Source organism: Zootoca vivipara, chromosome 12 (assembly GCF_965207765.1).
Source record: "Zootoca vivipara chromosome 12, rZooViv2.hap1.1, whole genome shotgun sequence".
In the NCBI taxonomy this organism is placed as follows: domain Eukaryota; kingdom Metazoa; phylum Chordata; class Lepidosauria; order Squamata; family Lacertidae; genus Zootoca; species Zootoca vivipara.
In genome coordinates, this window is record NC_142595.1 from 16,107,204 (window position 1) to 16,123,379 (window position 16,176).

The 16,176-nt window shown below is 49.8% G+C and overlaps 1 protein-coding gene across 1 annotated transcript in view; it reads right to left on the reverse strand.

The window, feature by feature from the left end:
* TRPM4 (transient receptor potential cation channel subfamily M member 4) overlaps window positions 1–16,176 on the reverse strand; it is a 47,859-nt gene that overhangs the window by 2,217 nt on the left and 29,466 nt on the right. Inside the window, exons 15-24 of the mRNA XM_035134745.3 lie at window positions 15,594–15,706; window positions 14,823–14,906; window positions 12,383–12,739; window positions 9,632–9,764; window positions 8,722–8,896; window positions 7,286–7,454; window positions 6,850–7,031; window positions 5,231–5,363; window positions 1,461–1,533; window positions 591–687 (exon numbers count right to left, since the gene is read on the reverse strand). Coding sequence (XP_034990636.3) covers window positions 591–687; window positions 1,461–1,533; window positions 5,231–5,363; window positions 6,850–7,031; window positions 7,286–7,454; window positions 8,722–8,896; window positions 9,632–9,764; window positions 12,383–12,739; window positions 14,823–14,906; window positions 15,594–15,706 — 1,516 coding nt within the window. The remainder of the gene's footprint in view (window positions 1–590; window positions 688–1,460; window positions 1,534–5,230; window positions 5,364–6,849; window positions 7,032–7,285; window positions 7,455–8,721; window positions 8,897–9,631; window positions 9,765–12,382; window positions 12,740–14,822; window positions 14,907–15,593; window positions 15,707–16,176) is intronic.

The window sequence follows — 16,176 nt, forward strand, 5'->3', positions numbered from 1 at the left end:
AGCAGTTGCTTTCTGTGTGGGCAAAGTGTCTGCTTTGGACTTTGGCATAGAAAGTCTTAACCCTCCAAGACTGTCCATATTTAAAAGAGAGAGAGAGAGATGCTTCTATGCATATGTGTAGTTATCCTTCCACTTGCAACAAAAAGTATTAAGAGCATTTTAAACCAGCCGCAAAACTCCACGGCAGCTGGGGTGGTGGTGGTAGTGGAGAGATGTGTTCGTAAGGACACGAGTGCTAGCCAATAGGCACCAAGCACAAGTCTACTTTCCCCCAACTGAATTTAAACCACACTGAAAGTTTACTGAAATATGCAGAACCTTCCCAGAGTATTTCCCCCCACAGTATAGAAAAACATGCACATCTGTTTTAAGGGTGGTAACTTGGCTGAGAAGGGAAAAGAAAAAGGAAACGGTTCAGCCGATGTGGAAGCCATGTAAGTATGAGCGAGAACAGAATGCCTACTAAGAGCTTTGGAGGAGTTATCCAGCACTAAAGCCCAAATTACTTTCCCTCTACACCCCCAGCCACCCTCCCACCTATAGAGATAGAATCGGGCTTTAGTGTACTGGCAGGATCATTGCATACTTACCCTTTTTCTGAGTAGGAGGAGCCTGCCTCCCTTTCGCAATGTCACTCTGGGCCAAGACATCCACCATCCACGACAGGGCATTGGTGCAGTACTCCATCTAGTGGAAGCAAGTGGAGAAATGGTGGGAAGATGATGTCACAGGGGATGGGACAAATCGGAAAGCTGCCGTCTTAGCCCCTCAACACAAATACAGACACGCCCAATCTCCCCCCTCCCTTTGCCTCAACTCCCCATCTTTTGGCTACTCCCATTTGGAACGGCTGTGCGCCTCATCATCTCCCAGTGGCCTCCCATTTCCTTCCTCCTGCCAGGGACTGTGCTGAGGAGGGCTGCACTGAGGAAGAATGGTGGAAGCCTCTCCCTCCCCTTGCTCCTGCTCCGGATCCTGAATCTTCCCAGGAGCAGGAGGGACAGTATAGATTTGGAACAGTGGTTTGCAGAGGGGCATGGTTCAGAAGGCAGAAGCTGGGAAATAATGGATGGGGAGCAGCTAGGAGAAGAAGAAACACTGGGAGAGAGAGGGCTAACAGAGTCACAGTCTCAGGACAGCATTCACACATTCATTCACACACACACACACACACACCATCTCCAAAGTCACAGAAAGCTCAGAAAGTGTCAGAACAGGAAGCACAAAGGGTACAAGCTCAGATTACAGGACGTAGGAGTGACATAGATTAATAGGGACGGCAAGGGGTGGATTCCTTAATTGGGAGCCCCGCCATTTCTAGGGAATGTGTTCTTTGTTCTCTCGCTGTGATTATTAAAGTTTCTAACTGGTAAGAAGACTCCCTTTCCCTTTTTCTGCTTATCTACTGCCGATTCCCTGAAGCCTGACACCTCCCAACCTTTCAGCTCCACTCTTCATACCTGCGTCTCGAGGGTCCTTAAGCGCCGGTCCGATTCCTTGATCTCCGAAAGCTGCTTCAAAGCTTGATCCACCCTGCAGGGTTAGAGGAGGGAGGGAGTTACAAGATGGGTGTTTTCGCCTGCCCACCTGGAGCCTCTCTAACCACCTCTCTCCCACCTCCTCTGACCGCTGCCTAGATCCAATTCCCGTGCTCGTCTCTTTGCCAGCACAATAATGCCCAAAGTGCATTGGATAATCTCTCCAAAAAGTCATAATGAAAACTCTTCAATATCCATGCAAAAAGCTGCATGTTCGGAATGAATGGAGTGGAGGTATTGGTGGGAACCCCTTTCCACCAGAAGACAGGGAGAGTTATTTCTGAGTTCCTTCTGGACCCTGCAGTCTTCATCAGAGGCTCTTCTTTGTGTGCCCACCATTGCGAAAGGTCCCAAGGGTGGCAACATGAGAACAGGGTCTTTTCTGTGGGAGCTCCCCATTTGCAAATGCTCTTCCCAGGGAGGCCTGCCTGTTGCCTTCGTTACATATATTTAGGCACCAGGCATAAACATTCCTCTTCACGCAGGCCTTTGGCTAATTAAACAAGCATAGAATCATAGAATTGTGGTATATAAATTTAATACCGTGTTTCTCATATTTTAAGGCATCCCTACAAAATAAGGCATGGCACGATTTTCTGAAGCCTAAAAAATATAAGGCATCCCCCAAAAATAAGACATGCTGGACCCGGCATGAACAAGCAAAGGCAGCAGCCCGCTGGGCTGGGGTTTGCCTTCCTTGTGAGTCTGTTCTTTTACCTCTTGGCGTTGCTATCACTCACTCACGTCAGTCTCTCTTTCTCCTCCTCTCCTCCGCTTTGCGTCGGAGATCTAGGCTTCAGGGGCTTCTCCTCCAGCCGCGCTGCAGGCTATTGTTTCGCCCTGGTTCACCCCAGGGCTTTTAGGGGGTCGCTTAGCCTCGCGTTGCCCCTAGACCCCTTAGGCAGCAGCTTCGTGCACGGAGCTTTTCTCAGAGCTCCCGCAGAGCGCGTCCGATGCGAGCGCGAGGAAACCGGAAGTCGGCTCCCGCGCGCTTTGCCGAGCTCCAACGGAGCGGGAACCAGCGAAGGCAGCAGCCCGCTGCCGGCTTGGAGCTCGGCAAAGCGCGCGCTGCTGCCTTTGCCGGCTCGAGCTCCAAGCCGGCGGCGGGCTGTGCTTTTGCTGGTTCCCGCTAAGTCGGGGCTCAGCAAAGCGTGTGCTGCTGCCTTTGCTGAACCCCGACAGAGCAGGACTGAGCGGGAACCAGCAAAGGCAGCAGCCCGCCGCCGGCTTGGAGCTCGAGCCGGCAAAGGCAGCAGCGCGCGCTTTGCCGAGCTCCAAGCCGGCGGCGGGCTGCTGCCTTTGCTGGTTCCCGCTCAGTCCTGCTCTGTCGGGGTTCAGCAACGGCAGCAGCACACGCTTTGCTGAGCCCCGACTTAGCGGGAACCAGCAAAAGCACAGCCCGCCGCCGGCTTGGAGCTCGAGCCGGCAAAGGCAGCAGCGCGCGCTTTGCCGAACTCCAAGCCGGCGGCGGGCTGCTGCCTTCGCTGGTTCCCGCTCCGTTGGAGCTCGGCAAAGCGCGCGGGAGCCGACTTCCGGTTTCCTCGCGCTCGCATCGGACGCGCTCTGCGGGAGCTCTGAGAAAAGCTCCGTGCACGAAGCTGCTGCCTAAGGGGTCTAGGGGCAACGCGAGGCTAAGCGACCCCCTAAAAGCCCTGGGGTGAACCAGGGCGAAACAATAGCCTGCAGCGCGGCTGGAGGAGAAGCCCCTGAAGCCTAGATCTCCGACGCAAAGTGGGAGGAGAGAGAGGAGGAGAAAGAGAGACTGACGTGAGTGAGTGATAGCAACGCCAAGAGGTAAAAGAACAGACTCACAAGGAAGGCAAACCCCAGCCCAGCGGGCTGCTGCCTTTGCTGGTTCCCGCTCAGTCGGGGCTCGGCAAAAAATAAGGCACCCCCGAAAATAAGCCATAGGCTTATTTTCTTGAGTTAAAATTAATATAAGACATGTCTTAAAATATGAGAAACACGGTACACAATGATAAATAAATTTAATACACAATAATAATAAATAATAAAGTATATCTTAGGAGTTGTACTAGAGCAGGCATCCCCAAACTGCGGCCCTGCAGATGTTTTGGCCTACAACTCCTATGATCCCTAGCTAACAGGACTAGTGGTTGGGGAAGATGGGAATTGTAGTCCAAAACATCTGGAGGGCCGAAGTTTGGGAGTACCTGTACTAGAGCCTTCTTTTTCAGCAGACATGTGGGAGCAGGTCTATGTGTGCCAATATGTCAAAGGTTAGCAATGAGGGTATTTTAATTACCTAACTAACATATATTTAAAACCTCTGACTTCTCCCCAAGTACCCTGGGAACTGTAGTTTATTCCCTCACAGAGCTACAATGCCCAGCTCTTGTAAGAAGCTATATTTCCCAGGATTCTTTGGGGGAAAGTCAGGTGCTTTGAATATATAGTGTCGCTGCAATTCTGGAAGACATTGAAAAACAGGGTTGGAGGAGAAATTTGGTTTCGCTTCATATCTTAAATGCAAACTTATCCACTTCATGATTCCTACAACAATTCATGAACTAAAATCTTTCAAAATCCACCCTTCTCTGAATTTTGCAGTGCAGTTCTTCAACCAAATAATATGCACAAAAATGTGTAGTGTGTGTGTGTGCACACCGTGGGGAGCCATGCCTTAAAATGCTTGTATTAGTGAAAGTAAAATACAAACATGCCTTAGGAAAAATTGCATTAAAAAAGGCTTGTATTAGGAGAAATGTGGACCAACGAATTTTCATGAGGATGAGGACTTAAAAAAATCCACAAACCGATGCATACTGAATTTAAGATTGGAAAAACGAAAAACAAAGAGAAAACAAAACCGACAGATTCAACCACACATAAGTGTGGAAGAAAAATAGTGGGGGTAGGGGGTGGGCTGAACTAGATGACCCCCAGGGTCCCTTCCAACACTCCTATGATTCTATGAACAGTCCTTGAACACTGTGGCGAACTCTTACCTTCCAAGTTCCGGACTGCAGAATCCGGGACCGGCAGCCATTTGACACCGGAAGTTGCGTCGATGTAACTTCCGGTGTTGCTTTGCCCTTCTATGGGCACCCAAAATGGCCACCGCCGGCTTCAAAAGTCGTTTGTACGCATGTCAGAAAGTGTGCCGACGCAACTTCCAGTGTCGCTCCGCCCATCTATGGGCACCAAAATGGCCGCCGCCAACACCGGAAGTCACGTCTATGCACTTCCGGACATGCGTACATGCGACTTTTGAAGCTGGCGGCGGCCATTTTTGGTGCCCATAGAAGGGCAAATCAGAAAGAAAAAAAATGGCCGCCGGCAGGAGAAAATAATGGAGAAAAATGGGAGATGAAGTGATACGGGGGACCACCAGGAAAAGGTAAGTAAAAAAGGGGTTTTCCCGGGGAAAACAGGAGACTTGGCAGCTATGGGCGAACTGAACGTGTAACCAGGGCTTTATTTGAGTGAGAACTCACTGGAACTCGGTTCCGGCACATCTCAGATGGGCACCATTGCCGTTCTAAGAGAACGAGGGAGGTGTTCATGGTGACCTATGGCACCTCTTTTCCTAGAAAAATAGCGCTGTGTGTAACTAACTCCTTCCCAAGCAGACTTACGGCATTCCCTGGTACGTTACCTCTCCATCCCAACCCTTTCTCTTCAGTTCCCTCCCACATTTCTTCCTTGCCTCCACTCCCCACAAGCCTTACTTTTGGGAGGTTCGCCGGAGCCTCTCCGTGTCACAGTCGCGTTTCTGCCGGGCCTGAGCAACCAAGTAGTTTTCTTTCTGCACCGACTCCCACGTGAGCAGCCGTTCGTCTTGGGTGTCGGAGAGATCCAGCACTGCCCAAAAGATCATTGGAAAAACAAGAGGAGAAGCGGGGAGACCTGGGTGAGAAAGCTGTGTATTGGGACGACTGGTACTTGTCAGCATTCATAAATGACTTAGCCCAAGAGCCAGGGGAGTGAACAGGGAGTCTGGCTATCCAGCAACCAGTTACTGCTTCAAATGCAGGAGTGTCAGGGACTGTGCTGAGGAGGGCTGCACTGAGGAAGAATGGTGGAAGCCACCCCCTCCCCCTGCTCCTGAATCTTCCCAGGAACAGGAGGACAGTATAGATTTGGAGCAGTGGTTTGCAAAGGGGCATAGTTCAGAAGGCAGAAGCTGGGAAATACTGGATGGGGAACAGCTAGGCGAAGAAACACTGGGAGAGAGAGAGTTAACAGATTCACAGTCTCTGGACAGCATTCAACCCCCTTCTCCAAGAACACGGAGAGCTCAGAAAGCGTTAAAACAGAAAACGCGGAGAGTACAAGCTCAGGTTACAAGACATAGGAGTGACCTAGATTAATAGGGGCGGAGGTTTGGGTGAGTAGCTCTTATTTGGGAGCACCACCATTCTAGGAGACGAGTTCTTTGTTCCCTCACTGTGATTATTAAAACCGAAACAGTTTGAAAACCAGGGCACAGCTTCCAATTGGTTGCAAGAGCTTCCTGCACTCAATCGGAAGCTGCGTTGGATGTTTGGCTGCTGAAAAATTGTTGCAAACTGGATCACTTACTTCCGGGTTTGTGGCGTTCGAGAGCCAAAACGTACGAGTACGAAGCTGTCTGAGAACCAAGGTACGATTTATTGTAATTTTATGTTGTGGACTGCCCTGAGATCTACGGGTATAGGGCGGTATACGAACTTAATAATAATAATCCTATATAATAAAGTCCCGGTGTCTCTGCGTCTAGTCCGTTTCCTCCCTTAATGCGCATGTGCCCCACGGACACAGGGACTGGATGAAGAGGCGGGAGGTACACACGTGCCCCTTCTCTCCCCCCCTCAACCCTCTGCCTCCCGCCCCCCTGCAGCGGCGGACCAAGATGGCGGCATTGGGCTGCCGCCGCGGGCCGCCGCCCCCGCCCCCTGACAACCCTACCTGGCCCATGGGAGGAGCGGCGGGGCTGCGGCCTTCCCTCCCTCTCTGCGCTCGGCCGCAGGACACGATGGGAGAGCGCTTTGTTTAATTGCGTTCCCGGCGCGCCCCGCGGCCCAGCGCAGAAAGGGAGGGAAGGCCACAGCCCCGTCGCACCTCTAGCACCCGTTTTCTTAACGGGCTGAATGAGACTAGTAATAATAATAATAATTGGTTTAAGCAGCTGAGGCTTTTTAGCCAGCGGCATGATGAACGTGGTGTGGTTTTTGTGGGAGTGCAAAAAACACACACCAGAAGGTGTGAGAGTGGGAAGAAAGGAAAGGGCAGCTGTGCCCTCTTGGATTCTAGACAAGAGTGTCCCTTCTGCCTTCCCCATTCTCCTGCCTCCCATCCCAGCACTCACAGAAGTGTTTCCCCTTTGCCGACTGCACTTTACGGACGTGTCGCTTGAAGAAGAGGTGCAGGTGGCTGATCAGGATGAACGGCGGGGCCAGGGCAGGGCGGCTGTGATACTCCAGGATCAGGTTGTAGCGCTGGGATTTCCAATAAATGTCGCTGTTGCCTTGCACTTTGGAGAACGTGTAGCTGTTGTTGAGGGGGGGTGCAGAAGGGATAGAAATATCATAGGTGAAATGGTAAGCCACAAACAGACAAACCTCAGCTTTCCACTGCCCTGAAATCCAGTAGAGGAGACTACTGGTCTGACTTGGTATACAGGCATTCCCCCAATGTCCGCCCGCTTATGCCTATTTCATATTGGCGCGCCTTCGCTTTTGAACCTCGTCCGCTCGCTCTGTGCGCACCGATTCACGGCAGGTGCCGACGACCGCGGTAGGTACCTGAACATAGCGATGAGCAAGTTGAGAAGCAGAATATTGGCTACCAGCAGGAAGATCACGAGGAGAATGAGCACCAGCCAATTGGCATAGGTGTTGGTGCAAGGCTCCGCGTTTTCCATATAGATGGCCAAGGGATCGTAAGTGCAGTTTGACGCTCTGAACAGGGAAGCTGGAGATGGAAGGGGAGAATGAGGTGGGATTTCCTTAGAGTACAGCTCCCTGGAGCCCCTAAAAGCAGGGGCATAGTGTGGGGAGGGCCAGGGGGGGGCTCATTGTCCAAGCACTCTTTTTTCTGTGCACCCAGTGCTTTGTGTGGCAATGTCCCTCCCTCCCCAGAAATAATGAACAAGACACAGTGAAATGAGTTTAAGTGGGTGAAAAGGCCACAACTTTATTGGTTGCGAATGTTGAGCGGTATTGGCTTAGGCATTGGACCCTAACCGACTATATCCGACTGTAACCCGTGTGTTACAGTCTGGGAGAAATTAACCACCAGAAAGGAGCCCAGTGATGTACATCTACTGAGACACCTTCTGTGGCCACCGTTGGGGGGTGCCATAAGGCCCTGACCTCCGTAGGCCCAGGACAAAGCTACCGCCCCCGGAACCCCTTTAACGGGATTAAATCTCCAATTTCGGGCAGAGGATGACGTAATCTGCCCCCCCCATTCTTTATTTATGCAAATTTCCAATGCCTAACCACCAAACCAAGTTGTGACGAAATGCTATGAGGTAGGCGAAAAAACCAGATTGGCTAATCCAAGTGGAAAAAGTCCTACCTGGCCCCACGGCCAACCGAGGCGACCGACTGACTCCATAGCAGCGTCGGCCTAACCTGCCTAACTGCCTAACCATAGGGCGGGTGGGTGGGTGATCCGATCGCTCACAGTGCCGGCCAAAGGAGAGGCAGAGTTCCCGCCTCCAGCCTGATTTAAACGCGGGGGAAGCCCCGCCCGGCTGGCCCTATTGGTCAGCTGGGGAATGACGGAGGCGGGAACCCCGTCTCGCGAGAGGGCTGAACTCTCAGCCCCCTCGCGAGGTTCGAGACGGGCCATGCCCACAACACCACCTCCGTAAAATGCGGAAGTGGTTTTCCTGGCAAACGCCTACTCTTTGCAGCTGAATCAGAGCAAATGGCAAGGTGCAGGAGACCCAAATTGCTGTTCCGATTTAGCTTTAAAGAGCAGCTTTTCTTAGAGAAATCAGAGGGGCAAATAAGGAAAAAGCTCTTGGATACAGAGGTTGGACTTGTGCCTAGAAAGCACGGAATGAAAAGTGAATCTGGATGAGCCCAAAGCCTCGGCATTCATAGGGGAAAGCTCTCCGACTCCTTGATTATTTTGGCTACGCTCTCCTGTGTTCCTCCCTATCCCTTCCGAGTCGGCAAAGGTGGGGTGCCAGTCTAGAATGGAAGCCAGAGCCCCGTAGGACACCCACCGTCAATCTCATCCAGTGGGATCTGCCCAAAGATTTGCAAGTAAGGACGGTAGAAGACACGGCGGAAGATCCAGGGGAGACGTCGGTCGTGGGGGAGCAGCAGCCCCTCAGTGGTGACCCCATAGGCCACAAGCCACACCGCAAGGAAGAACAGGAAGAGGAAGACATCCTTCATCTAAAGAGAGACGAAGGAGAGAGCAAAAATCACCCTTTCGACAGAAGAGATGAAAGAAAAGAGGAGCTTGTTTTTCTAAAATAAAATCTGCTAACTCGAATCAATAGGTATGTAAAACCATTTGCACATAACAAATAGCAGTCTACACAACACAAAACACTGTTGCTGTATGTAGGTTTTTTTAATTTGTTTTTTATCTTATATTTTGGAAATGTACATCCAGGTGTTTTTTTCCTTTAATTTTTTTGGGGGGCCCCAAGAGAGTGGGGCCCTAAGCCAGGGGTCAGCAAACATTTTCAGCAGGGGGCCAGTCCACTGTCCCTCAGACCTTGTGGGGGGCCGAACTATGTTTTGAAAAAAATATGAACGAATTCCTTTGCCCCACAAATAACCTAGAGATGCATTTTAAATAAAAGGGCACACCCTACTCATGTAAAAACACCAGGCAGGCCCCACAAATAACCCAGAGATACATTTTAAATAAAAGGACACATTCCACTCATGTAAAAATATGCTGATTCCCGGACCTTCCGTGGGCCGGATTTAGGAGGCGATTGGGCCGCATACGGCCCCCGGGCCTTAGTTTGGGAACCCCTGCCCTAAGCTATAGCTTGTTTAGCTTATACGTAAATTTAGCACTGATCCCAATATCCCAAACTGGGGCAGCTGCTCTTGCGCACTCGAAAGGCCTGCTGTTTGCAACATCCCACCCAAATCGCAGGTGCATCTGCTCACCATCTTGCCAACGATGATCATCTTGGGCCCCAGCTGCTTGTTTACAGCAAAGATGTGGATGAGACGAAGGGTGAATACCATGAAGTCCAGGCAGAGAATGGTGCGTCCAGATTCATATGACTTTGGAAACAGCCTGAGAGGTGTACAGTGGGTTAAGAAACCGATGAAAAGAATGTTTCCTTCCTTGCAGACAAACAATCCCTTTTCCCTTCTCAAGAGCCAGTCAATTCCCAACCTCACAATTCCCTGTGGTAGAATCACAGCGGAAGTTGCCCCAGGTGCATTTTTTTTTGGGGGGGCCACAAAATTTCAAAAGGGAAAAACAACACTATCTGCCCTTTCTAGAAACAACTGAAAATATTATTGTTCTGACAGGCTTTTTTGGCTGGATAAACGGGTCTTCACGGTGAGCGTCTACTTTGTAAAGTTTTTATATTGCTTTAAATACTGTATGTTTGGGTTTTTTTTAAGGGTTTTTCACGGTTGTTATTATTATTTTATTTTGACAAAGTAATAATCATACAAAAAATAAGAATCAAAATGTGCACCCCATCACCAAGACCATTCCATTGTAACTATCCAACTTCCTAAAATTTCAACACCTCTTGCGATGGTTTGGCTCCCTTTCAATTTTAACAGTACAAATTCTACAAACACCCTCCATATCTCCTCAAATTAATTTCTCCTGCATATTCCCCATCTTACCTTAATGGCACATGTTCATTTATCATTAATAGCCATATCCCATGCCTCTTTATACCATTCATCCATTTTAGATGCTGCTTGCCCCCTTCCTCTTCCTAGCTATCATAATTCGTGCAGCTGTCAATAAATTTGTGAGCAAGTCCTTCCTAGCCTGCGAACCTTCCACTCCATTGTAAATTGATAAAAATGCTGCCTCTGGACTTTCGGTCAGCTATAACCCAGTTCCAGGGTGGCAACAGAAAGCAAACTAAAAATGCTTTTGCAGTTCATCAAAACTATCCAGCAATATCAAGTTATAGGAAAATTGGTGCTATTAACCGTAATCCTTCTAGTTGGTTAATTGGTTCGGCAACTTCCATGCACATTGCAAATGACATGTGATGCTAATTGCCGTATTTTTCGCTCCATAACACGCACTTGTGTCCTCCTAAAAAGTAAGAGGAAATGTTTGTGCGTGTTATGGAGCAAATGTATGGTCCCTGGAGCTAAAGGCTAACAAGAGGGAAAGAGGGTGTTTAAAGGAAACCGCTCAACAGCTGATTGCAAGAGATCGGGGAGGGAGATAAGGGATGCTAGCTCCCTTCCCGGCCTGCCCCCTTGCCCCGCCCTCCATTGTTGAATGTTCTGCAGAGGGAGGCTGTTTGTTTCCCCAGCACATGTGACTGGCTGATTAGATTATCTGTCTGGAAACTGTAGAAATGGCTCCCTTTCCTTTCCTAAAGAAGCTGCAGAACTGTGAATTGAACCCCATAAAACAGGATTTTTCCCTTTGCAAAGTAAGCTCAACAACTTTGAGCTGATCCCCAAAATTGAAGCTTTCCCCCATTTGCAAAAAAAGCTGCACAACTGTGAGCTGATCCCCCCCAAAATGGGGCTTTTCCCATTTGCAAAAGAAGCTGCACAACTTTGAGCTGCTCCTCAAAAAAATTGAGCTTTCCCTCTTTGCAAAATAAGCTGCACAACTGTGAGCTGATCCCCCCAAAAATGGGGCTTTCCCCTTTTCCCCCTCTAAAAATTAGGTGCGTGTTATGGTCCAAAAATGCGGTATTTCCCCCAAGAGTTAAATTATAACTAATCAGAGGCAGCTACAGGAGAGCTATGAGATTCAGGTGAGGGTCAGATGCCTTGTCAATCCCAGCAGGTATATAAGAGGACGGCCCGGCCTACCCAGGCACCTCTCCCAATCGCAGCTCCTATGCCTGCTCTTGTGAGCGGGCCTTTACTCCATAAGATGCACAGGCATTTTCCCTTCCTTTATGGAAGGGGAAAAGTGAGCCTTTTGGAGTGAAAAATGCGGTAATTCAGAGGGGAATTCCCAGTGTTAAAACAGACTATTTATGTATGTTACTACTGCGCCCTGTGTTTCGTTAGCCCCAAAGTGGAAAACAAGCGAGGTCCCAACTGAAGAAGAATGACAACTTAAACTGATGGAATACACACAGCTTACAGATTTAACATATAGAATAAGAGAAAAAAGAAGAATGTACGTTTAAAGAAGACTGGAGAATGTTTACTGAATATATGGGTGAAAATTGTGTTCATTTAAAAACACTGGTAGCATTAAGATTAATTCAACAGTGTAAATAAGTTTCGATGGATGTAACAATAGATTACTGAATGGTTTAGTTCATGTAAAATATGCAGGGATGTATGGCATGCAAAATGAACCACAGAAAGAAAAGAAGGGAAGTCATTGATTTAAGGTTGTTTAAATGAATACCTTGGAAGCCAAATGGAAGCCGTTCCGGAAGTCTGTTTGACTTCCAAAATGTTCGGTAACCAAGGTGCGGTGTCTGATTGGCTGCAGGAAGCTCCTGCAGCCAATAGGAAGGCACGGAAGCTGCGCCAGACATTGGGTTCCAAAAGAACATTTGCAAACCGGAACATTCACTTCCGGGTTTGTGGCATTCAGGAGCCAAAACGTTTGACTCGCAAGGCATTCATTAACCAAGGTAAGACTGTATTTTGAAATGTAAATTAGAAAATTTAATTTAAAAATTATATGTATATATAATAATTTCTGCCTAGTGCAGAAATTCCTCTGACCTGCAGACGAGCCCCAGCATGAAAAGCAGCAGAGCCGTGATGTCGAGCTGGTTCCAAGTGTCCTGGAAGTACCGCCGTACCCTGAGCGGCAGGGGGAGGGAGCCCACAAAACAGCCTTGGCGCACCTCCTCGCAGACCAGCGTGAAGACCCAGATGTACAAAGCGATCTCTGTGCCGGAAGGGCCCTTGGGAGGCGGGGGGTCGAAATCCAGAAGCAAGACGTAGGAGAAGAGGAAGAGGAAGAGTAGGTACATCACGACGTTGCCCAGGAAGGCCGTCACGGGAGCTACCCAGAACTGACGCCACCGTCGTAGCCAAGTCGGGCGAGTGGAAAGAGGGAAGGGAGGGTCTGGGTTGCTAGGAGAGGGCAAGGAGTGGAAAGGATGAGAGGAGGTAATGAGTAGGATAAAATAGAATTAGGGCTGCCACCCAAATCTAAGTGGTTCTCAAACTTAATCCGTTCTGGGAGTCCGTCCGACTCCCAAAACAGTTCAAAAACCAAGGCATGGCTTCCGATTGGCTGCAGGAGCTTCCTGCACTCAAGCGGAAGCTGCGTCGGACATTCGGCTTCTGAAAAACATTTGCAAACTGGAACACTTACATTCGGGCTTGTGTGGCGTTCAGGAGCCGATTTGTTCGGCAACTAAGCCGTTTGGGGACCAAAGTTTGACTGTAGAGGTATTCGCCACATGGGTTCTGGTCAACTAATCAATTCATCTATAGATTAAGCTTGCAGATGGATAAAAACTACTATTACTATTACTCCTGCTAATCCTATATAATAAAGTCCAAGTGTCTCTGCATCCAGTCCCTGTGTCTGTGGGATTGCGCTACTGAGCAATCCCACAGACTACTACTGAAGCTCCGGGCTCCTTCCTCCTCCTCCTCCAGCAGCAGCAGGAGCGCGACCCCTCTGGGCGGGACAATGGCGGGACCCCCTCCTCCCACCTCCCGGCAGCTCCGGCCGCCCCTCGTGGCTCCTCACGGGCACGCCTCACCCTCACGCGGCGGAGGCTATGGCGACACCCCGCTCCTCACCACTGACCTCCCCGGCGGCCCCCTCAGCTCCACGCCCGCTGCCTCGGCCCGGGCCGCCCTCCTCAGCCCACTGCCGCCTCAGCCGGTATGTCCCCGCTCGGCCCCACTCGCCATCCCTCCAGCCTCCTCAGGCGGAACCGGGATTGGCGCGCCCTGTCGCCACCCGTTATTTTAACGGGCTTCATGATACTAATGGTGATAATAATTTTATTATTTATATTATATCCCGCCCATCTGGCTGGGTTTCCCCTAGCCACTAATCCTTAAATGAGAAGCAATTAAAAGAAAAGCTTTAATTATGTGCATATATGTCCCAGAATAATTTAAAGTGGTCTTATGCTACTTTTAACAGTCATGGCAGCCCCCGCCCCCCAAAAAAAGACTGCGCTGGGAACTATAGTCCTGTGGGCGGTCTCCAATTAGCACCCATAACAAACTACAATTCGCAGGATTCTTTGAGGAAAGCCATGGCAGTTAACGTTGGTATAGGAGTGCTTTAAATGTAGGGTTCAGATGTGATTCCTTCCTTTGCTTGTGAAACGGGAGAAGGCCTCTTAAAGTGGTGTTTCCCACCTGCAATTTTTATGAGTACCTGTTTTACACATGCTCACATATGCGCGCGTGCACACGCACGCACGCACACACACACACACACACAACATCCACATTGCCTAATTCAGCAAGCTGGGTACAGTCAAACCTCGGTTTTTGAACATCTCGGCTGCCGAATGATTTGGAAGCCGAACGTCGAAAACACAGAAGTGAATGCGTCCATTTTTGAACGCGCCTCAAACTGCTTCCGAGGCGTGTTTTTCATTTTTACCCATTGACTTTGCAGCCAGCCCCTTGATCCTCGGTTTTCGAACGTTTCGGAAGCCGAATGGACTCCTGGAACGGATTACGTTTGAAAACCGAGGTTCCACTGTAATATATTTCAAACTGATTAACCTAACCAATTCATATATTCAGCCTTGCACCCCAATCTGGAATCTCTCTCCTTCGGAGCCTTTCTTCAGGAACGGAGAGATAAAAGTGACCTGATTCCAACCAAGCTTCTGGCATGCCTGCAGCTGTGTTTAAAAGCCCCGGGTCAGTGTGTGCTAAAAAGTAATAATAATTTTAAAATGCACCAAGCCCCAGAGAAATCCTTTGGCTATGGCAGACTATGCTGGACACTCAAAGCGGGGACCTGGAATATCGCTAAATCAGAGGCGGGGAACGCTCTCAACATCCCTGACCACTGATGATGCTGGCAGGGCCTGAGGAAACCTATATACCAAGAGCATATGAAGGGCCGCAGGTTATGCAAGGAATTCAGCCTCCAGGCTCCTTTGTGGCAGCAGTGCTGAAAGTTAGGGTCCCCCCTCCCCACACCTTCCCAAGGAATGACCGTTCCCCCTACTCAGATAGCATGTCTCCGATGGTACTTTTCACGTCCGTGTCAAGGCTGTCCATCTCAGCTTGGTACAGGTCCTCATCCATGGCTCTGTCGAAAGAGGAAGCCACGCTCAGGTTCAGAGCAAGCATGGTTAGCATCAAGGCATGGCCCTGACGGCTCCCAGGGAAGCAAGGCCTTCTAGGGTGTTAATGCTGTGAGCTCCTCCATCGTAGGCTCACGTTGTATATATGTGTAAATAAACCATATATCAGGACGCGGGTGGCGCTGTGGGTTAAACCACTGAGCCTGGGGCTTGCCGATCAGAAGGTCGGCAGTTGGATCCCCACAACGGGGTGAGCTCCCGTTGCTCTGTCCCTGCTCCTGCCAACTTAGCAGTTCGAAAGCATGTCAAAATGCAGGTAGATAAATAGAAGGTAAACGGCGTTTCCGTGCGCTGCTCTGGTTCGCCAGAAGCGGCTTAGTCATGCTGGCCACATGACCCGGACGCTGTATGGCGGCTCCCTCGGCCAATAAAGCGATATGAGCGCCACAACCCCAGAGTCGTCCGCGGCTGGACCTAATGGTCAGGGGTCCCTTTCTCTTTACCTTTAAACCATATATCATAAAGACACCACAGTCTCTGCTGTCCCTCATTCCAGAGGAAACCGAGCCCTGAGTAATAGCCTGGAACCCCGAGAATCTCGCACTGCTCGGAGATTGGGGTGGCATGCAACAACAACAACAACAACAACAGTCTCTTGGCAACAATTTTAGTTTCAGACAGGGCTCACCCACCTGTACTTGATGAGGTCGGTAAATATGAGAGGGGGGCAGAAGAAAGTCAGGAGGAGTTTCCAGACAGCGGTGCCTCGGTCCATCTCTCCCCACCAATTCTGGGTGAGCAGGGACTGTGGGGAGAGCACAGAAGAGAATTAGCAGGAGTTGGGACCCCTCAACCTCCCAAGCCTTAACAACGTGGGACCAGTTTACCTACGAGATCATCGTACCCCACATATGCCCGCTCAGCTTCGATTGGCAGAACTAGCACAGCTGCAGCTGCCACAAAATACCCCTTCCACATTTGAATCATAGAATCGTAGAGTTGGAAGAGACCACAAGGGCCATCCAGTCCAACCCCCTGCTGAGCAGGAAACACCATCAAAGCATTCTTGACCTATGCCTGTCAAGCCTCTGCTTAAAGACCTCCAAAGGAGGAGACTCCACCACATCCCTTGGTAGCAAATTCCACTGCCAAACAGCTCTTACTGTCAGGAAGTTCTTCCTAATGTTTAGGTGGAATCTTCTTTCTTGTAGTTTGAATCCATTGCTCTGTGTCCGCTTCTCTGGAGCAGCAGAAAACAACCTCCTCTATATGACA